The sequence below is a fragment of the Amyelois transitella genome, chromosome 19 (genome assembly GCF_032362555.1).
Source record: "Amyelois transitella isolate CPQ chromosome 19, ilAmyTran1.1, whole genome shotgun sequence".
Classification (NCBI taxonomy): domain Eukaryota; kingdom Metazoa; phylum Arthropoda; class Insecta; order Lepidoptera; family Pyralidae; genus Amyelois; species Amyelois transitella.
In genome coordinates, this window is record NC_083522.1 from 6,389,567 (window position 1) to 6,413,628 (window position 24,062).

General features: G+C 34.7%; 1 protein-coding gene across 8 annotated transcripts in view; it reads right to left on the reverse strand.

Moving 5' to 3' along the window:
- The window catches only part of LOC106132706 (potassium/sodium hyperpolarization-activated cyclic nucleotide-gated channel 2), a 189,381-nt gene that overhangs the window by 22,942 nt on the left and 142,377 nt on the right, over positions 1–24,062 (reverse strand). For all 8 annotated transcript variants that reach the window (XM_013332212.2, XM_013332211.2, XM_060949461.1 and 5 more), the window contains one exon: positions 17,459–17,735. In XM_013332212.2, the coding sequence (XP_013187666.1) occupies positions 17,459–17,735 (277 nt within the window). The remainder of the gene's footprint in view (positions 1–17,458; positions 17,736–24,062) is intronic.

A 24,062-nucleotide genomic window follows, 5' to 3' on the forward strand; every position in this document is an offset into this window, starting at 1 on the left:
ACTTTTCTGTCTACTGTTGGTGAAATTTGAAAAGTTCTGACTTCTAAATCTCCCGATGACGAAATTTTATGTCGTAGGCCAAACGACCACAAAAGATGAGTTTCAGAAGATGGTTTTGTGAATAAACTAGTTAGAACTACTGTTTTACAACACGCTTATAGTCTGACCACGATCCAAGAAGGAGTAAGTTGTAATTGCAACTAGAGTAAAAAGAGTACCTAGTTTATACAACTCATTATTTATGAGACTCACTATTTATGATCTGTCAGAGCAAACAATTTCTATCAACTAACAGAGGTAGGCATTGGCTGACAAGGGTACGGATACGGTAAACCTGCAGAAAAACTTAATCCCCCTACGGTTTTCGTATATATGCGGAGGTCATGTTTCGCTGCCGTTCACTGTATCTGAAATTCCCACTAGAATAAACCGTACTGTAATAGCTAGTATATTAAACTAAATTAGACCGAAACAACAGCCTCGGTAGGAGATTTGTACCGTCACTTGCCCGTCCAACTAATACACTATTGCGCCCCCTGGGAGTTGATATCTACAGTCGAGTTTGTCGAATTCAAAGCAAACTGGTTGTCCCAAAGCAACCCTGTATGTGGTGTCAATACTATGCCTATTTGTTCGTATATATATCGCTGTATGGTTCACAACCTTTTAGAATATAACATTCATGCATATAGTCTATATCCCTTGCGGGGTAGACAGAGCCAACAGTCTTGAAAATACTGATAGGCCACGTTCAGCTTTTTGGTTCGATGATAGAATTGAGAGTCAAAAAGTATTTTTGAATAGAAACATATTAACACGGGATACCAGGGTAACGGAAATCTGACGGGAGTCTCTCACTGTAAATGATCTGAGTTTGGACCGTGAAATGGTGGCAACAACTAAAATTCTTCAGAGTTTTGAAGACACATTGATTCTATTTGACTCTCATATTAATTGACACAACTTAGCTTCAATACCACAAGTTTACCAAGTGTAGTAAGTTAATGGCCTTCGCATTTTAGCAAAATGCCGGGGACATATTTTTGACCTTTTGCAAGTAGGGTACGCAGGCCGCTAAATGGATTCCAAATAATCCGTAAAAATTTATATCATGAATATTATCACATGGTACTTCCAAGTGTTGATATTTGGTTGAATATGTAAAACGATATATGATTTGTATTATGTTTGAAGTAACGATGTATATTTGCTATATTTTTTATCCATTAGTGAGTGGTATGTGAATTTTTCAATTACCTACATCAAAAACGACTTGCCAGGTAATCTTAACATGATTTTTCCGGAAATTTCTGGAATAACATCAACCCTATTAAGAAGGAAGTCGACTAAAACTACAAGTAGAATAATAATTTGTGGGCTTGCGATGCTTACGACAGCTTCTAAAAATAGTTGGTATAGGGACTTACATAATATACCCGCGAATAAACCAAGTCACGTGAAACACAGTTTAATATTACATCAACTGGTGATAATCTCTTTCTACTAAAAATAGGTTTTAAGTTTTCAATAGGTGCGTACTTTCTTTTCTAATCATACTACATGATATATGGAGAGTATGCCGTTGACCTGGATCCTGGATTGGGTAAATCAGGTTTTTACACGAAGCGATCTCCAAACCTAACCCATATTGGACATACAACATATAACAAACTCCTTTTGCTTCATTTATATATTCATCGTACGAATAGAAAGCGCATTTTGTAATTAGGATATTTATGTATATTTATAAATTTTTCACGCAAATTAACTGAACGGAACTTCTTTGCTACAACTGTCGTTTTCTAAAAAGATTAAGAAAGAGTTTTGTAGAAAGATTTTTGGGAAATTTCTAAATTCCTTACTTTGAAAATTTTCCGTGCAAGTAATATATTTTTAGGCAAATATAATAAAAATCAAAACATTTTCATTCTTAAAACCATTTCCTCGTTTACTTTATCCTATATTCTTAGTAATATGCGAACAAAAAGCTCTTTGATATTCCAGTCCATCACGGTGCACAGAATCATTAAAATGCAATTCTATTCCTACAACACTAAAGATCAAATCCCCTTTCCATTTTGCTTATTCCTGTTCCCATTCTACCTGGTATTAGTGGATTCATGTTAGGATTGCTATCGCTGCTCTGCATAATAGTACACCTACAATGTTTTGTACCTGAGTGGTAGATCGGATTAACCACAGAGCAGCGAATGCCAAGTAGGTCTCGAGCTGGCGTTTTGCGTTTTGTGGGATTAGCTATAGAACGCTGAATGGTGACAGCTCAGATATTTTAAAATTATTAAGTTATGAAAAGAGTTATGAATGTGGATGAAGCGAGTGTATGCAGGGATCGTGGAAAGTGTAACGATTTAGTCCCCACCTATCCCTCCGGGGCAAAGCCGATGTATGTACGTACGACACATTTTCACATTATTTATACCTACTTATAAAATCATATTACTTTACTGTCTTTTCAAACAAAGATATTCTCATAAAGGAAATCTTCATTTGACTTACTACATTATATACATTTGGAGCATTGATTTTATTTATATGGATATATTCAGTTTATAACTTAAAAATAGACTTGTTTGAAAATCGTTAAAAATATGTCAATAGACCACCCCAAGATCCTTTGAGTGGTTTTTACGACATTCGTGGTATTTCATGAAACTAACATAAACCCTGTATTCAAACGCAGGGCGTCTCTGGTGAGGGAATTGCGGCGGCTCGGCCCTTCTAGTTTATTTACTTCGCAACCACTATTTTATTCACGATCATATTTGCATGTCCTAAGACTAAACCTACTTGGTGGATAAATACGACATAAGAATTAATTATGCCTACATATTTCGTCAGGGCCTTTATGACTACATTTTGCGGTTAAGGTATTCTACTTATTTAACTTATGAGAAATCTGGTATAAGACGGTTTCAGAATTGTACGTTAGAACACGATGTAGCACGGTCGCCGTAAAAAAAAAAAATATTAAAGCCGCCGAGCAGTTTTATGGCTTTCTGATCTCATTTAATGGTTTCACACCAGCACTATATTTTTGTCGAGAGGGTGGGTGGCCTAAATGATCGGCAACATTAACATCATAAGATTGAAATACAAAAAAAATTGGTATATCCGAGTGTAGCCTTGATGTAAAAAATAAAAATTTAACTACATTCCAATGTAAGAAATACAATGAAAATAAATATATCGCACAGAGAAATGGCAACAACCGAATATAGAACACGAAACTAAAACAAAATGGCCCGTTGGGACTTCGGAACTACTTTTATCAAACTGTTAACAAGTTGGGATTGAATTTTTAAACCGATTTTAGTTCGTTCGTTTTCTAGAACCTTCCAAAACGTTATATAAAGTATTGAGAATTTGAGTTGGACGTTTCGAGGGGGCTCCACATCAGAAGAGGGAGAGTTGAGGGTGGCCCTTGAGTTAGTCGAGCCACCTGTACGTGTTCTGGCCGCCTTTTTACTGGAAACCCAATTTTCTAGACCTTTGTTCGAACATGAAAGTGTACACCCCGCTTTTAAGTGCATTTCAAGCGATATGAGACCAAAGCCGCAGACTACTTAAGATTTGATCTTGAAAATTTTCTGTATTCAGATTTAGAATTCGCTCATGTTTACTATTACTGATTTTGAGGAAATAATGAAATATGCGCGACTTACTAGGGCAGCGCAATGCTCTTGTGATCTGAAATCTATTTTGATTTAAAAAAAAAATATTTTATACTAATATTTTTTTTACGCATCTCGAGATTTCCACTAAAGCGCATCTTTAGGCTAAAATCTCGCAAAGCTAGAGTAAATAATAAATATTTACATCGTTTCGGAATATTTGCATCGCCAAAATGCCGCTAAAAACTGATAAAGAACACATTTTTCTTCAATGTCCTCTTTAAATACATTGTCACTTTGTCACATGAATCGTGACTTCAGTTTTAGTACCCTCTTGCTAACACAGAGATCACTCTTTGTAAATCTTTTTATTATATACCAAGGAGATGATTTTCTTAGAAAATTACAATACGTGAAAATAAGATGTTTAACTTATATTAATGACTTTATAAATATTTTTTCAGGTTAATGTAGGTAGAATGTCATTACTTAATAACGTGTTATGTACAATACATGTTGATTATATTTTGACAAAAACGTAGATAGCCACATAAAACCATTATGAACTTTGAATTCATTCAGCAGATGCGCCTTGAATTGGTTTTATTTGAAAATCATCAAAAGTCACATTGATCCATTGTCTCAAAAGACCGGGAATCCATTAAGATCATATGTAGTTGCTTATTAGGTACATGTAGAGAGAGAGAGAGTAAACTGATCTAAGTATAATTTCTTATCATATTTAAACTTACTTTATAATCTGCCAATGAACTATGTTTACAACTGTAACCGAAGCTCAAGCTAAGAAAAAGCTACGGCACACAGCTATTTTAAATTTTACTAACGCAAATACGCGTGTCGCAAATAAATGACTATATCGGGTCTAAATTGGTTCCTGTTTTGATAAAAATAATTTGAACACTGCTTATCTTTTTTGGTGTAATCATCATTTTCATGCGTAAAACGTTATGGGGAGCGATAATTATGCCCAAAAACGAGAGGTAAAATTTACGGGACCCAATATGGGCTCGCTGTATCATACCAATCTACATTATTAGTCAAAGAAGAAAAAATGTAAGTAAACTTTGCAATCAGGATTCTTAGTAATTTCTCAGGGCAACCCGCGCCAGCTTGCATCATTATTCTTGCTTATCGTCGTATGAAACACCCCGAAACTCCCTTAAATACATTTGTTACACCCACCCACTTTCTTTGCACATCTATTTACAGTATGCCTTTCAATTGAATCCACAAAAGAGTAAAGTGTATTAATACATACATACATAAAAACACGCCTCTTTCCTGGAGAGGTAGGCAGAGACTACCTCTTTCCACTTGCCACGATTTCTGCATACTTCCTTCGCTTCATCCATTTTCATAACTCTCTTCATGCAAGCGGTTTCGGGTACTCTTGATGTATTAATAGAAGTGTGAAAAAGAATTAATTAATTATTTAGTAAAATACTTGTTTATCACGCTTGTTGAAAAAAAATGTTTATTCCGGTGGACTTTTCATGAATAAACGTAGTACTCTGGAGATCTTATCCACCATCCACCTTTACAAAAATCACATAAAAATAAAAAAAAAATCCAAAATTTTTTTAATCATATAAAATCATAAATCTTAACTCTTATAATATAAATATACTTAGTAAAGATGGGAGAGACATAGCCGAGCAAATGGCGTATGTTGCAAATCGAAAATTTAATGCATCTTTCATAAAATTTCAGTAGTTTCCAAACAAAATGCATCTAGGGGTGTAAAATGGAATGCATATACTTGAAGCTGGAACGGTGCTACGAAAGCAATAACTTATTTCACCTGACCGAGTTTCCGCTGATTTACAAGTGTTGACTTAAAATATTCAGTCGCATTCAGATAATTAAGGAATTCTGTCCATATTTTAGCAGCATAAAATTTACTTAAAAGTGTCACCAATATCTAGAATAGTTATAATATCCAGGCCGGACAGGCCATCCGAATAAAGAGTGATATATCTTAGGAGTGATGATGGCCACAAATGACTCTTCTCTGAGTACAGACTAGAGTATAGACGTGTACATTAGTTTGATTGCTAACCGATGCTCTTAAAGTTATAAACCATAACGTGAAGAAACCTGCACTTTACCAGGTAACTGAAAGGAAATGAAACTATGATCCAATATGAGTGAGGTTCGCTTGCAAACCCGATTTACCTAAAGTCAAGGTTTTACACGAAACGAAGTCCAAAATCTCTCCAGAAAGGTGAGGACGCAACTGAGACTATCGCTGGGAGCATGACGACATAATGGAATATTTTACGGTTGGATTTTAATACTGATGTGACGATGACTGAAGACAGTATTCTATTTTTTATTGTTTTTTCTCTAAAGGAATACAAAAGCTTGATCGGTGTGATAATTTCGATTGTAATTCATGGCGTTGTGTAGTTCCCTGAATCATTACGTGTACTGTCTCTATTCCTCATACCTCTACGTGTCTGAATGCTGCTTCGGTTAATTTATATTCTGATTTGGTTTGACTTCTAAGCACAGGCTGGTACCAGGTCTAGGTAAGGTCAGCAACAAAAGCTACACAAATGTACCTTTTAGTTTAGACCAGTATGCTAACACGATAAAAGTTACTTTGTTGACTGTATCGTTATGTCTTAGTTGCTTAAAAAATCTTCGAGTTTTGTTATGTTTTTGCCGTGTGGTTCCCGGTACCAATAAATAAAAGAATAGGACCACTCCATATCTTTCCAGGATGTCGTGAATGGCGACATAGGGATGGCTTCTAAACTTGGGATTCTTGTTTAGGCGATGGGCTAGCAACCTGTCACTATTAGAATCTCAATTCTATCATTAAGCCAAACAGCTGAACGTTAGTAACGTAACATAAGATGCAAAAATTCTGTCATTTGTCTGGCTTCACAGAAACATTTAGAAAGTCATAACGTATAATGATTCCAGAATGGGCTGGAGGGCTGTTTTTCTTAAATTACGATGTTTATAAGAAGCGCCACGTTTGTACCGACACTATATGTCTATAAATTCAACGATGACATAAGAAACTATAATAGAAGATAGCAAAATCACAATTTTAATCAAATCCGCTATTGGACAAATACCTCCTATATTAGCCACATAAATATAATTACAAAATTTATAAAAAAATCATGTTTATTGTACAATGTTTACGAATGATTTTGAAATATAAGAGGATTATATGAGCTGGTAAGGTTTGGTGATGGCGCTTATTGGAGCTCGAATTAATCTGTTATATGCAAATACACACGGACATACTTGCACTAATGAGCTGGTGTTGCAATCAGACCAAAATAAGCCTAGATTATATCCGAACTAAGCTCTTAATTGAATTTTGGAATGGAAGATTAGTCTTGGAAGCAAATTATTGAAATAAATTGACAGCTTGATATTTAATGATATAGAATATCTACCGAAGATACAAACACGTATATTGTTTTGCTTCCAAGACCGTGTGGAGTAGAATAAGACTTTAGAAAACTTTATCTATTTCTATTAATTTAACCAAAGGAACAAGCTCAATTATAGAACAGTGAAAGTCCTTATTTTCCAAAAAAATGTGTACAGAAGGGATAAGACTGCTATTAAATGTATGTATATTTATGTTGTGTATCTTTAAATATATCATATATCATAGTCCTGGCCATTTTTTTCCTCCAAATACTTAACATTCTTTTTGATGACCTTGAATAAAGAAGGTAACAGAAAACTTATTCGACTATTTTAATTGTTGACTGCGATAGGCACAGGTGCGTTAGAACTTGCGCGATATACAAATGTTTGTTTAAAGTTAAAACAAACATGGGTTCAACCCCTAAGTAACAAAATAAAGAGGGTAAAGAATGAAGACGTAATGACACGAGTTATTCCGCTGCACTACAAGCTGCTTAGTCTTTGGCTATCTTTTACTTTCTTAATTGTGTTGATAAATAAGCATTGATCAAACCGTGAAGTTGCTCGATTTAAATAAAAACGTAGGACTCTTTTTTCCTGAGTAATCGGTAAGAACTCATGTGTGTATTTGCATATTACAGATTGGACGGTGTGATCGCGTAATATTGATATTAGGCTTCTATCATATTCAAAATATGAAGAAATTACTGTTCATCTTTAAAAAAAAAATTTGAATTTTTGATAAAATATTTATTTATCAAAAATTCAATTTTTTTTATTTATTAGATACTATCAATAGTTTTCATGTTACATTCGCTTGTTAAGTAGGTTATGGGCCCAACACGCTTTTCAATTATTTCATGAGTAACGTTTCTCACCTTATCGTTCTTCTGTTTTCTAAAATATGTATGTTTCAGTTTAAGCCAAAGAAACCGCAGGCTTTGTGCTACAACTTTGTGCAATGAACAACTTTGTGAACGAATACCATCGCTTGCTCACAATTTACTCAGCTTTTTTAGTTTTAGTCACATTCGCGTAGTTTGTTAGTCTGCGACAGTTGTGTTACCTCGTGTGGATAATGCGGTCGTGAAAATTAATATATTATTTTCATTTGAGTAAAAGCACGTTTGTTTATGTTTAAGTTATGAATTTTTGATACTCAATCTTGATAAAGATTGAGGTATAAAATCGTGATTCATTTATGTGGTACAGGAATTTTATTTTTTCTGACTAAGTTATTATTCAGAGTATTGTTGTGTAGACTTAATCAAAAAGAGAAGTCTTTTTAGATTACATTTTCTGCTATTGATTTCGGAACTCATGGTCCGAGCATCAAAGTGCACGTACCAATATGTTGTAAAAAGTGGCAAAATTTCACCATTTTTATATATGAAGATGTGTATGCCATATAGAAAAGCACAGAATACAGAGATTTAGTAAAGTATACCATACCATCTCGATTCACAGTTGTACGTAAGAGTGTACCTACCTGCCATTAAACTCCGTATAAGAAAATGACTCGGCAAGCAGATTGCGGTGTCAATATTTAAGTCAGTGCCTCTGGAGGCCAAGCGACCTGACCAACCCCTCATGTTTCATTCAGGATCCTCGGGCATCAGATTTATCGATACATATCGCGAATTTTATTGCGGATCTATCAATCATGGCGTTTAGGTTATATATCAGAATGGCTGCGACATCAAAAGATCGTCTATATTGAGATTTGGCCTGGGGTTATAAATACGGAATACAAAAAAAATGCGTATTTTATAGAGAAACTGATTATAATCGATTTTAAATGTAATATTATGTAGGAGAGGAAGATGTATAAAAATTAAGATTATAAGATTTTTGACATCAAGTCGCACACGTCGTCACGATATGCGACTTGATTTCAGAAAATGTAATCCTCAAAAAATCTAAATTTTATTTAGATTTCTATATTTGTACCTATCTTTTTTTTTCTATGTTTGTCTGTTGAAATATCTTGACAGAGTAGAATTTTTTATATAGCTTATACACATTTTCGTTCTAAAATAATTCGTTCTCTTTTATTTGAAGTTATTGAGAAATTATCTTCCATGGATATATCTGTAGACAAAAGAAAATAACCTAAAAGGTTATTGGCACTCACAATCAAACTAACAAAGTTACATGCTCAATCAGAAGTTCATACAAGATATCTTTCATCTCAGAAGCCCTCGCTATAAGAAACTACGATAACTGTAGTGGCAATGGACGCCTTTAATTAAAACTTTCCCAGTGTCCTCTCCTATTAAGAGGGCAAACAATATGCCGCCGGTGAGACATTCTTATTATTTTTGTATAGTACGCTAATTGTCATTAGAAGTTTGTAGCGAAAACTTATTTATAGGGCAGTGACTTGAGAAAAATATTAAGGGGAACATACGCTTTGGGTGTGTACTGTAAGAAAGTGAACTTGAAGTGAGGCCAAATATAATTTTATGCATGTGTTTGTCTGTTATAAGATTTTCATTGTAACAGACTAAAAAGTAGGAAATTGTTTTCAGATTGAGCTTCTCTGCTTTCTCTAATTCATATCGCTCCCGGCTTTAATCCCGATTACAGCCTCACCTCGCTGGAGTGCAGCTCGGGTTGCGTCTTTAACTAAGATCTGCATTAGGTAAGTCAAGATTTTACTTGCACGAAGCGACTACCGTCTGATATCCGCAACGGTTGCAGGGTAATCTTACCCATACCTATTGGATCATGGTTATATATGCATGCCCGAGTTTCATGATTTTTTCCCTCATCTTAAGAGCATCGGTTAGTAAAACTAATGTACATAACTCAGGAATGAGTCATTGGTACACGTAGGATTTGAACCTGTTCTTCAACAAACATAACGTTGTCATTAGGAAAATTTACACATGTGTCAAATGTACATATGGCGCAGTCGTAAATATTCGCTAGTGGCAAATCCTCGGGTTCGATTCCAATCACGATCGTGGTTCTATATTTACGATGTAGCTTTTGGTTTATTACGCCAGAGGAACAGTATTTCTAAACAATCGCAAAAGTTATTAATACTGAGTAGTTCCCGCGACCAAGAATTACCATTCCATCCATAGATGTCGTTGATAGGAATAAGATAAAATGTTTGTTTAGTGCATGTTTTCATGCTGGTCAAGAAAAAACGTAATGTAGTGTAGTTTTTAAAATTCAAAATAAGGACAGGCTAGTTAAGATTCTTGTTTAAGTCGATAGACTAGCAACCTTCTTCACTAAGGCATCTCGCTGAACGAGGCATGGGAACCCTACAGAACTTGCTTTCATTTAAAATTTCTTATACTCGTTTGTAATTAATACTCCTAAACGTAGCGTTTTACGTTTAGCCAACCGCAAACTTCATGAATAATGTTGATTCGCATGCGTATGACATGCGTGACATCGGCTAATGTATTACCAGCCCAACAAGTAAATACTTCCGAGGTGAGTAATTATACAAACTAGAATTTCGTTTACCAGTTGTATTATTCTAATATTACGCGGAAAGTTTTGTTATTTTTTTTAAACAAACTAAATCTAATCTCTATAAAAATCTCTCTATCAAGGAACTTAAAGAAATGGACTGGCTTCTTTTGCTTGTGCTTTATGGTTAACTGCCGTAAAGAGACCATTACATATCTTTTCGAGAAACTAGGACGTTCAATCAACCTCCGGATATTAGACTTGGCAATTAAATATATTCATACACTGTATATGAGTGTGTTAGGAGCCAAGTACGAGTATTTTGATTTCATGTATGTACCTATATTTTGATTGTTAATTATTTGATACTAGTTTTTTCCGCAGCTCCGTCGCAGTAAAGTGGAATTCCTGTATTCCTCATTCCCATGAAATTTTCATAAAACCTTTGTATATTATGAAATTTTATGAAAATGGCGATTCAAGTGTGAATCTCAATTCCATTTTTAATCAATCTAGCTAAACGTGGCATTTGATTCTTGTGAATATTGGCCCTGTATACCTCGTAAGCTATAAAGACGTAACATTTCTATGTGTAATGACAAACTAACACACAGTTGGTATGTAGGTATATGAGAGTTAGATAAATATATGCGAATATAGCATCGTTATGACTTGTACCTACGTCGATGTTTACAAAACATCTCGTGTATGAAACATCGATAAGCCGTTTCTTGCTTTCCCAGTACCCTTTGTTAGCTGTTGCAACTATAAACGATATTTTCAATCAACTTGATATTTAAATAGTATATGTTTTATGGACAAATTTACGTTGTTGTAACATAAGTTCAGCTCGACCGCCACCAAAGGGAAGATCTTCCGCCAGGCTAGGTGTTATGCCTGGAGAACTTTGTGTCGGAGGTTGTATAATATGCACCAATCCATCAAATCTTTGCTTGCGCGATTTAGGTTTTTCGCTGTTTTTGACTGATAGTGTCGCATGATTATATTTTTTATTTTTGTGACTTGTGGCGTATAGATGTCGCCACACATACATATAATCATGTCTTTATCCCTGTTCGATGTTCAAATGCATTGTCCAATTGATAGGAGTTTATGTGAATCAGTTGCAAATAAACAATCATCCCGTCTACATATTGGTTTTCCTTTAAAGAGAGGTCATTTAGATATTTTTTTTTACATTTTACGAAATTACTTTTTTTTGTATATCTACGAAAAGGGAAATACACTAAATAAAATAAAGATAGGATATTATATAGAATTATGCTACAATCTGTCTTATTTACAAAATATAGGTTAAAATTAATAATTATAATAAAAAAAAGAGAAAGAAAAGAACTACTCTACTTAAAGGTTTTGGACTGTGTAGTTTAGCATAGGACTACTCTATCCCTGAAAAACAGATGCTACTATCCTTCTTTGATATCAGGTAAAAGGCAGGCTAAAACCTTTAGACGGCGTTAAATTTGAATTCGTCGCTTATTATAGATGGCGCTAAAGTCATACGGGCAAAGCTGCGGGAAAAAGTTAGTGAAGATATAAATGAGTTTATTATAGCACGTAATGTTGTTTTTATTAAAATTGCCCGAGCCAGAGATGAAATTCAATTAAGAGTAAAGTACTCGAATTTTCTGAATCGTTAGCTTCGACGATGAAAAATCGATAGTGGGCGTGTTTTTATTCAAAGCCCAATCGAGGCAGCAATTTTTTGTTGAATGTAAAATTTATTTACAAGTAGGTGACATTCATTTAAACTCGATACAAAGTTTGTCCTATGATAAAAATATATACATAATATCACGTCTATATATCTTGCGGGGTAGGCAGAGCCAACAGTTTTGACCGGAAGGCCACGTACAGCTGTATGTCTTTATAATATTCTCAAAATAGAACAATCATTAACAAAAGAGAAAAAAATTATAACGAACTAATGAAAAACGGTGATTCCACAAAGGGTAGGTATCAAGTATTATATAAATATCAAATTAACTATATCAGTTCCTTGCTAAGTTAATTTCATACAAGAACCATTCATCTTAAATTTTCCATCTTATCCGCCGCAGTGTAACCCCAGCCTTATAGCAATGCGGTATTATTGAGAAACAGTAAGGGGACGGGAGCAATCTATTGAAGTTTCTATTAGAGACTCTTGACATTGGTAAGATTTGCCCCTGCACTTGTGCTAACCGGTTGTGTTTCCTTTCAATAAGAACGGTTCCTGGTCACGTAGGTACTGTATGTGTTGAGCTGTGGTTTAGATAGAAGCGAATGGCGGATAAGTTTATTGAATAAAGCCCAGACAATATGGCTGTAAGTAGAAAACTTAAGTTGGGGTTCCTAGGGGTTTATAGTGAAGATTTATTGTCATATGTATCCTATCAGTTTGTTGTATACTGAAAAAAGAAAAATAACGACTGATTGAAGTTTTACAGGTGCAATCACGTCAAGGTTAAAATCCATTAGGGCCTGAATCGTGTCGAGAAAAGGACTCGACTTGGCGCTGCCATGCCTTACACTGGTGGTCCAACAGAAGCTAGAATTCATAATTTGAATAATTCTAGAGAGTAAAAGTAATTAACAAAAACTTTATATCGGCACTTGTATATTCTGTAAGAATGCAGATTAAAATAGTACGAAGTTATATCATGTGTGTAAAATTATTCTTGTAAAGCTTTGAACAAAAATCGCTACCTGCTATCACTAAGACCTGAGTATACAACATACATTGCTCGGTCATTATGCCATTTGCCGGGAAACGGGGATGTTATTGTTCTGCAATCTCAATAGCTTTGATGTACATTGTTGCTTTTCGATTTCATTAATGGGCCTTCGTAGCGCTATATTAGTTATATAGTTTTCAGCAAGAGCGTGAATTTATTGGTGGACAATTATTTTTATAAAGAAATCTTCTTGAGCTGGTTTGTGCATGTGCACATTTTGTGATGTGTAAAAAATTTTTAACTCGCGTCGGGATACCTGATGTGATCCAAAATTCGCAAGACTGATAGAGAGTAGACCGCTGGTGCAGGAGAAGAAATATAAAAAAATGCCTCTAAAACAACAATCTAAGTATATAAAAGAAGACATAGACTTGCCTGGACCTAGATTTGAAATTTGACATGTATCTTACGTGGTTTAAGATAGGTTTTCCCAAAATTCCCTCGGGAATGGAAATTAACGGGAACATATTAAAATATAAAAATACCTATGCTTTTCAGTGTTGATATACCTACGTCAGTGTTAAAAAATAATGAAGTAAAAGTATTTGTATCTGTCCTACTGAATTGATTTTCTTTAAGTCGGCAGTAACAAACAATGCCACCAGATGTGATATAAATCCTTGCTACCATTGCTGATTATTAATCTATCTGAACTGAATCGATGGTATCGAGTCAATCGATTGTATCTAATCGCTAGGAGTTACTCGAGCGGAAGCTGTCATGTTGGACGACACTAGCCGATAAACAAATGCTAGGGCAGGCGCCATATTGATTTTGATTTTACAGTTTACTAAGAAATTTATGTTACTAAAGCCCTTTTTCGTGGCTTCACCTGAGTGGATTAACTCAAACTCACCTTAAAATAAACAAATACACATCAAAAACATTGTTTCACTTCTTTTCAAAGTATCTCTTAATTTACGTTCTTATTAAAAATCCTCTTTTAAACCTAGCATACCCTTAGACTACGTAAGGTATTCATATGCCAAATTTCAAATCCCTTGACCTAGTGAAACAATCAGTTTTCTTTTTAAGATAATTAGAAACGAAATATATATAATAGTGGTTGATTTTGCCAAGATAAGTGGTTTTTGCATGTCAATATATAGTATTTTATTAAGGAAATACAGTAAAGCAGCACATAAAACAAGGTAAATAAAATAAATTAATTTTCATTGAAAATTAATAATAATATGTATAGTGCATAGTGAATAGGTACTTGAATTGATATACGTATTGACATAAAATAACAAGCATAGTCATAACATTTATCATTAGTTATTGTATAAGACACAGAATGAAGAGATTGTATTAGACACTTAGACTGGTTTAGAACTTAAGTAGTCTCAATAATATTAAGTTACCATATCTATTCATTTCATTGTACTAAGCTAAGAGTAGAGGAATGGCTGATCGTGGGTTATGGAACAAAATAGTTCAACATTCCATAACTCACTATTCAATTTGATGAATCTTAGAGAATGCGATGTTCAAATAAAAATAGTTCATTTGAACATCGAATTCTCCAAAATTCATCAAACCATCTTGCCCTCAAATAGTTAACGGCTGCTCGTTAGTAGATTTAATTCCTATGCGGAGGCTAACAAGATTTCAGCGTCCACTGCTAATCCACACTGGTTTGGTAGAATGGGCGAGTTAACTCGCAAAAAGCTTATCCACTTAGCCACTATTCATAGAATAAATAACTGAAAAAGTATGACTTTTTGTTGTAAGTATGTTTAATCAAAAATTGAAAAAAAAAATGTCAGCAAATATCGAGAGAATTTGGAAAGATAATTGCGTATTTATCAACCACTTCGGTAATTTGGTCAAAATGCTGTAATAAAGGAAAAATTACACAGATTGTGTTATCCCTAAAGTAACTTATTAGTCTTTTTGCTAATTTTTGATCTTTTTTATAAGTCTTGGAGAACATACATACGACTAAGTACATAATAAATGATCACGTCTTTATCCCTTACGAGCCAAAAATCTTGAAAACACTGAAAGGCCACATTCAGCTGTATGGCCAACTTGAAAAACTCTGCTTGAAACTTAATGGAATAATGTACACATGGCAATAGGCATTCGTTGTAACTAATTACTATTTAGGCAGAGTTAACAGTACAAAGCCTTTGTGATTCTGTACTGTGGCACAGCGCTACCGAGTCTATTAAAATTTCAGCTCTGGCTTAATGGACCATCCACATGAACCGAGGAGATGTATTTCAAAGAACAATGGACTTAGAAATTAGGAGCTCGTTTGGTACATTTCGAACAATTTCGATTATTTATTAATTTACAAAATTCAGATAATTTACGCCATACAGCTGAATTTTGAGTTTTCAAGACTGTTGGATCTGTCTACCCCGTAAGAAATAAATACGTGATATGTGATGATTCCGTTACTAAACTACTGTTAAAAAGAGTTATGAATGTGGATGAAGCGAAAAATGTATGCACAGATCTTGGCAAATGGAAAGATGTTGTCTCTGCCTACCCCACTGGGAAAGAGGTGTAATTTTATTTATGTATGTACTAGTACTACATAGTTAACTTAAAGATGTTGTATTCAGATAACTGTCACACGTAACATCGTGTGATAGTTATCTGAATATATTGCTGTATTACAGTTTGCAAAATGGTCACAAACTGTTGCTATTAATCATCGGCCACGCGTTTTGCTCACCGAAGCGCAGCGCTACAAAAGTGTTGAGTATGTAATTAGACTATGATAACTCATTGTAGAACCCCAACCTTACATGTTTTGTACTCGTAATGGTTCAATCATGAATTGTGTTGTATTCTTTTAGTACTTGCTTGCGGCTTTGTTAAGCAGATTAAAAAATCTTTGAGAGAGTTAACAATTGTTTGATATGGTATTCCGTCGAGACAAAGAAGTAGTGAAATCATGTTTTTAAATTTTCCTGTCTGTTCTTTTAAAATCAATTTTGTATTAGAAATACTAGTTTCAAATCTAGAAATCTGGGTGATATTGTGGTACTTTTGAAAAAGAATCTTCTCTAAATTGTTGGTCATACTAAATTGTTATATAACATCTCTCTAATCCAACTAATCATCGCAACTAATAAAACGCTTAAAATGAGCGTAGGAAACTATTTCAATGGGTCAAAACATTTCACAAATTACAGCTAACTTTTCATCCCAAATTCCAATATTAATCGCTAAAGATATTCCCCAACACGATTCCTATTTATAAAACTTCCGCATTTTTGTATGAGCATATGAGTGTCGCAACATTTTTCTATTCAGAAGTCAACCCATCCACATTTCTGCTTCGGTAGTTCACAGATCTAAAGTTGGAGACAACGCTGCCATTGTTTCTCAATCCCAGATTTCTCGAATGCAGCTGCGTTTCCGTCTCAGTAAATGCAAAATTTCTTGCCAGATGCGAACATATTGTTGTTAAGATGACAATTAAGAATGTTGACAAATAGCCGGTCGAAAATTTTGCCAGATGTTAGTTGCTAAGAAAGATTAGCACGTTAAAAAATATCTTAGAAAATATTTAAAAAAATAAGATATTGACAGGGCTATGATTGTAATTTAATTAAACAAAGATTGTGTAATTACACATCAGAAATTATGCATGTCAAATTTTGCGGGACTAAAAACGTTTCGTTTTTCAGGAAGTGATAATAAACTATTTATATATAAGAAGTATAAATTTGTTTTACGGAATTCGGTACCAGCTATTACCAAATACGAAATCTTACGGAAGTACGATTTTACACAATAGTGTCATCATAAATCACATGACCATATGTGGCGTTTTTCGCGAAATAAACGTTATTACCATCATAAGCATATTTTTGTTACGCTGATCACGTATATCCGCCAATTAAGCTTCGAAAACGTGAAAATTCAGTTCAGTAATTTTACGAGAATTCGCTCATACTCTCATACTGGTTTAGAATTGGTTTTTATTTACTTACTTAATTTTTCATATGTGTTTGAATTCCGTTTTTGTAAATTATTTCTGTTATTTGGAAAGAGAAGGTAGTCTCAATACATGAAAAAAAATGCAGAAATATTTTTGTCGATTGAGCATACCTAATCCATTACCAATATCAAGTAGATGACATCATATTTTCCGAACTCTTATATAAATTACTTTATGTGCCTCTAAGAGGGAGCCGGGAAACCTGTCAAAGTATGAACGTTCAGTACAGGCATGTTAAAACGAGATTTAATTATTTCCTCTCTAAAACTCACCTAAAACTACTGCACGGATGTATGACCCAGTGTCCCGCCGCCTTCTGCCGGATCCTCTCCTTCATCAGGGCCTTCTTGGAGCCGAAGAGTTTCATCGCCAGTTTGTTGTCGGTGGGCTGGAACAGGGCTTGCAGTTGGTTGCGGAGGAAGCCTTGCTTGGCGTCTGGTGCCGGCGGGGCGGGCTCCACTGGCGTCCCGTACAGAGACACATCGTCCAACCCACCGAAGTGGACCTTCCCGGTGCCGCTGCCCTGCTTCAGCGACATGTCGGCGTCGCCTGTTGACAATATGGGAAAGGTAAGTGATATTATAAGAAACCAGCGACCCTTAAACCAGCAGGATACCATTTAAACGTATAAACCATCGTATAGAATCACTATATCTGTTAAAAAATCTGCATGAGAATCCGTTGCGTAGTTTTAAAGATCTAAACATAGGCATACACATACAAGGAAAGACGCGAGAAGCGACTTTTATTTTGTAGTGTTGATGATTGCAATTCGGAAAAAGCAATTGTGCCTACAACCACGTTTGTAGACTGAGAAATTGTATTCTCGTGATCATATTAATATAAAAATACCTTTGGATCATGGTTACTGCTACATCCCGAGAAGAGTCAGGATGTATATTAAAGTATCGGGACCGGGCCGGTTTCTGGCAAATGCTAATTAAACCTGGGAATATTTATTACAAAGTATGTTCATTTTCGCCTCAGTTTCATGCATCTATTAAAAGCGACTTTTGTCAATCCCACGTTTTTTACCATAAAATGTTAAAGACAAACATACAAACAGATATAATTAATAGTTCAGTTGTACAAACATACTTTGTGCCATGGTAAGAACTGACATCACATTTATTACGATGTGTGCCAATGGCATTAGTTCAAGATCTTTAATTGAAGAATGGATGTCAAACGTAAGCGAAAATTATAAATTATTCCGAGTTATATTCCGGTAATATTCCACATTATTAATACGAATGAATACATTTTATTGAAAAACAATTTTCCTTGTCTGAATGCTTAACGCATAAATAGGTAGTCTGCCTGACGCCAATTCCACGTGGGTTTTACACTATGTAAATCTGAATAAAACCGGTTGGTTAAAAAATAAATATGTTAGCTAGCTTGATTATAAAGTAAATTTTAATAAGTTAAGGAAAATAATAACATTAATTAACGCTATCCGCATGAGTGAAACAGCGATTTTACACAAAATACATTGTATCAAAATGCAGGTAACGTGGAAAGATTTATAAACGGCCTTTTCTAAATCGGGAGTATATAATGCACAGAGCACCGGCAGACGCAAACGGCTGGTTCCTCGGTGCTCTGTGTTATAATGTGATCGTCTGAATTCTGACGTGAGAAAGGCAATGTGTTTCGGCCTTTACAAAGAGTCAGGGTCATCGTATGGAACTGCATTGTATCAAAATCAATAGAGGCACACTGCTCACAATGCCATGGGATTTCGACGATCAAAGTGAATGTTATTGCTACATTATTATGTAACTGGATAAGGTTTTATAAACACGAGATAAAAACAAAGCTGTCTATTATAGATAACGATTGTTATTAATCCAGTAATAAATATAGGCTTGATTTTCTATTGAAATGAGTAGGAAGTTGGTAGGTACAATTAATTTGTATGAATTATGTTTGCATTTCAAGTAATATGTCATGCGATTTCCGGCAAAGCGAAAAGTATTATTCTGTTTGCTTCCTATGGACCGAAGAAGGTTAAAAGACAGGAATACTAATTAATAAATAAAAATATACGGGACAAATTACACAGATTGAGTAAGCCTCGAAGAGACTTGTGTAACGAGGTACTAACTCAACGATACTAAATTTTATAATAAATACTTATATATAGATGTACATATAAGGCCTAGGCTAATTAGAAAAAGTTCTTTTTTCATCATTCTATTTTTATTTTTCAATTAAAACTTATTCTCATCAACCACGTTCTTCTTCTCATGCAATTCTTCAACAACGTCAACTTCACAACTATCCAAACTTAGAATGCCGCTTATGCTGTTAGGAGGATCCGACAATTGACAGATGTAGCTACAGCTAGGCTTGTTTATTTCAGCTATTTTCATAGCTTGTTATCTTATGGTTTACTTTTATGGGGTAGCGCGGCTGATATACAAACTATTTTTATAATTCAGAAAAGGGCCGTTCGCGCAATTTACGGCTTAGGACCAAGAGACTCGTTAAGACAACTCTTTAAGAAAATAAACATACCTATAGTAGCGTCCCAGTACATTTTTGATCTTATAATGTATGTTAGGAAAAATACCTCTTTTTTTCAAAAAGTTAGTGCCACAACTGATAGAAATTTACGTAATAAACATAAATTAGTCGTGCCGTTTCATAGGCTTAGCAAAGTCAGTAAATCATTTATGGGGAACTGTATACGATTTTATAATAGGTTGCCGGAGTCTGTTCTTGATATGCCCAACCGAAAATTCAAAGAGTATGTAAAGAAAGTACTTTGTGAGAAGGCTTATTATAGGACTGATGATTACCTTAATGATAAAAACATCTGGCTCGAGCTTGGCACAGGAACCTCGTAATTAATTGTAGTTTAATTTGAACTTAAATCAAAATTTCAGTACACTCTGTACATAAATCTCTTTAAAATTGGCAATCCATAAAATATATATATATATATATATATATATATTTTTCTTTTTTCAATATTAAATCTCATAAATATATAAATCTCCCGTGAACAATGTATTCTCCCGTCCACATTCTATTCTAAGTATAATTTAATATTGTGAAGTTGACGTTGTTGAAGAAAATGCTGCAGTGCAGTTTGTTACCGCTTCTTCTGCACTGACGCCTTGGAAGCGGCAGTAAACTTAGTTTTTAAGTAATTTATTTGACGTCAACCAAGTTGTTAAACCATACGACAATTATTAAGCGATATAATAATATCCTATAATAATGAATAAAAAATTTTGAATTTTTGAATTTTTTTTTTAATTAAAATGTGGACGAGAGAATACATTGTTCAGATTAATTTATTTATATGAGATTTAAATAATAATTAAAAATATATATATATGTATATGGATCATTTGAGTGTGAACACACGGATCGATTCGCGCCCATTCCAGCAAAATGAGTATTTTATAAATAAATGATAATGCGCCAACTTAGCCTACCTCTGAGCACATAAAGGAATTAATTGATGAACACGTTATTACGAATAATCGGTCACATGACCGCATTATAATATACAGGTGTTACAAAAAGGGTAAGTTACTAATGTATTTTTTCAAGAGTGAATGTTTTATATTGCTTCTGAGTTGGCTATAAATCTATAGAAATAGATATCTACGATATTATTTTGACCCACAGGAAAACCAAACCCGTAACCTGACGCAAATTAGTCTGAACCGATCTGGACATAATCAGAGCCCTAAACCTGGCGCAAATTGGTGAGGAGCCGACCCCAAATAATGGGATAAGACAAAGAAATACCTAAAAATAAAGAAGTGACATACTTCATTCTGTGATTTATGAATTTTTATAAAATAATCTTGTAGTTTTCGTAGCGTGACTTCGTGTTGACGCTCGTGTGAAATACAGTTTTACTTTCAAAGAAAAATAAAAAATACATTTACAGATTAGGAAAATCGTCTTGGCCGAAAGCAGGGGTTCTTGACCCATGCTGCTACCGACAATCTTACATGAAAAGAGTTATGAATGTGGTTGAAGAGAAAGAAGTATTGAGTATTTAAAATCAAATAAGGGAATAGATTTAAAAATTTAACAATGCCTATAAGGTATACGAGTACCTAGTTGAATTTGAAAACAATAATTTTAAATCAAACAGCTCAACGTGGCCCATCACATTTTTAAGACTGTCGGCTCTGTCTTCCCCCAGGGGATATAGACGTGATTATATTTCGTCGCTTCATTCTCGATATAAGATATTCACAACGTAGTCCCTTCAACCTACAAGGTAGCATCGCACGATTTTTAAAGAAAGAATCGATTATTTTTTACCAAATCGATTCATTCGTTCTCCTTCAATCATTCGCCGTTCGCTCACACCAGACATCTATAATTCATTCCTTTTTCGTGCGAGGTAGCAAGCACACGTCTCCTACCGTCAACGTAATTTAAACTACCTACAACAGTTTGTTAGCAAAGAAAAATGACCAAGCGTAGTGCAGACGAAAAAATCTCACACTATAGGAGAAAATTACGGAAATTGGAAGAAAAGCAGAAGTCATCTCGTCGAAGATGAATAATATTTTCGGATTCAGAATCATCAGACTCCGAAAAAAGTCACAGTAAGTACATTATACATTACATTACTACTTTTTTTAGTTGTGAATTAAATGAAAAACATTTAAAAATACCCATTTCAACCGGGGGGTTGGCCGTGAGTCAACACGATGGTATAAATACGTGTCTAACATGCCTGGGGGTTGGTCGAGAATCAACACGAAGGTTAAAAATTGGCACTGTCATGCCCGGGTATTGGTCGTGAACCAACACGAAGGCAAAACCTTAATATTTTTCATCTACCTTCTTTTGCTAAACATGTATCTTGAGAATTCATAATTCTCGGTAAATACATGTGCAATATAAAACAATTTAATCATTTTGCATATACCCACAAAAAAAAAAAAAAAAAGTGTCTTTATACGTAGGGGTATTTATGAGTACGTAATATACTCGTACTTATGTGTGTCATTTAACGGTATTGCAACGACCTAAAATCGATGTTTGTGGTCATAGATGACACCGAGCCGGAGATCATTGTGGAAAGACCTCAAGCGGACCCTCCAAATACTCATCCGGCCGACGAAAGCGTCCCGCCGCTGGGAGAGGGTGCAGGGCCCAACGAGAGCGAAACCACTGAGGGCGACGCCGCTGCCCCGGAGCTTGATCCCGAGGTGTTACTGGCGCTCGGCGCCAAGACAGAAGACGGCCCCGAGTACGGGGACAATATTCATGCAAATTTGGCACAGCTCTGGACCCCTTTGTTAAAAAAGGGCCTCACTAAGGAGGATAAGGAAAAATTATTAAAAGAATATTTGGTGCCTCAAAATTGTACATTATTGCAAGCACCCAAGCTCAATCCGGAGATATCTGCAGCGATAACTGAGAGCAGCCGAAATCGGGACAAGAAAGTGCTCAGTGCACAGCAACAGCTAGGCGCGGGTGTAACCGCTGTCAACAGAGCAATGGATTTGATTTTGAGCAGCGAAAACGACATCAAACTAAAGACTATTAATATGCTACCTTGTAGGTTGAAGGGACTACGTTGTGAATATCTTATATCTTCGAATGAAGCGACTCATATAATATCGATCGAACTTCACTTGAGAAGTTCGTTTGATCATATATTATATGAATGAATGTACTTATGTATTCATAATATATAGTCACACGCTGTATATGAAACAACAGTTCATTTGATTGTGATAAACGGAACGAGGTAGAAAAAGTTAAAAATAGCATTTACTGCATAACTTGTATTAATTAATAAAGTAATTTTATATGAAGATAAAAAAGTAATCGGGTTGACCTTGTGATGAGGTAAATAGAGAAAGAATAAGAAATAAGAAAGAGAGAAAGACGTAGAAAAGGAAGAAGCTTTACAGTTACTAGATGTTTACCGCGAAATAAGACATCTTAAACACTTTTATGTTTTACGAAATTATAAATACATAAATCACAAAAAATATGATACCGATTTTCATGTCATACGAACTCAACAATTCTGTTGACAAATCTAAGATACATTTTAAATTTTATTGAACTCAGACCAACGACAGTTCGAAAGTTATCTCGTTACAAACATAATACAAAAAAAAAAATAGTTTCGCCCCAAGTTGATTGGTAGAAAAAAAGCATTCGAAAATAGACTGAGATGACAGAGAGGGATGCAAAATAGAGTGAGAGCGAGATGTAAGTATTAAAGTTAAGATTAACAGCAGGGTCACAGATAATTTGTAGGTACGTAAAGTTGATATACATTGTGTTATTATGTCAGGCAAAGGTTAAACCTTGGCTAAACGTGTGCAGACAACCGGAAATTGCAGTCTTTATTTATCAGGCCATCACGGATTTAAATTGTAAATGTATGGTTTAAGACGTTACTGCAAGGCACTGCATTAAAAATATATGCAGGTTCATACAGCAAGGACAAATCAGATTGAGATACTACAAACCAGACTTAAGATAACAAATTAGAATTTCCCAAAGTAGCATATTTTACTTCCGAAAGTCTAATTTATTCAAATTTCGAAATAAAACAGGCACAACACAATGTTCTACACTGCATTTAGTAAAAGTGCAAAGTTCACCTTTGGTATCTGTATTTGGTACTGTGAAGAACTATCGATTTATATCCTCCACTGTACCACCACGTGACCGATCCCGTTTCGTAATTAATCATCGCTGTATAAAATTCACGTGATGTGTAACTTCATAAAATATATATTAAACTCTTTCGCTACTGAGTCATAATGATCAAATGCCTGACAGACAAAGCGCAACCAAAACAATTAGATGGAACGTGGGTAGTTCCCGAAGACTTAAATTTGCCTTCTACACATAATCTTTTTG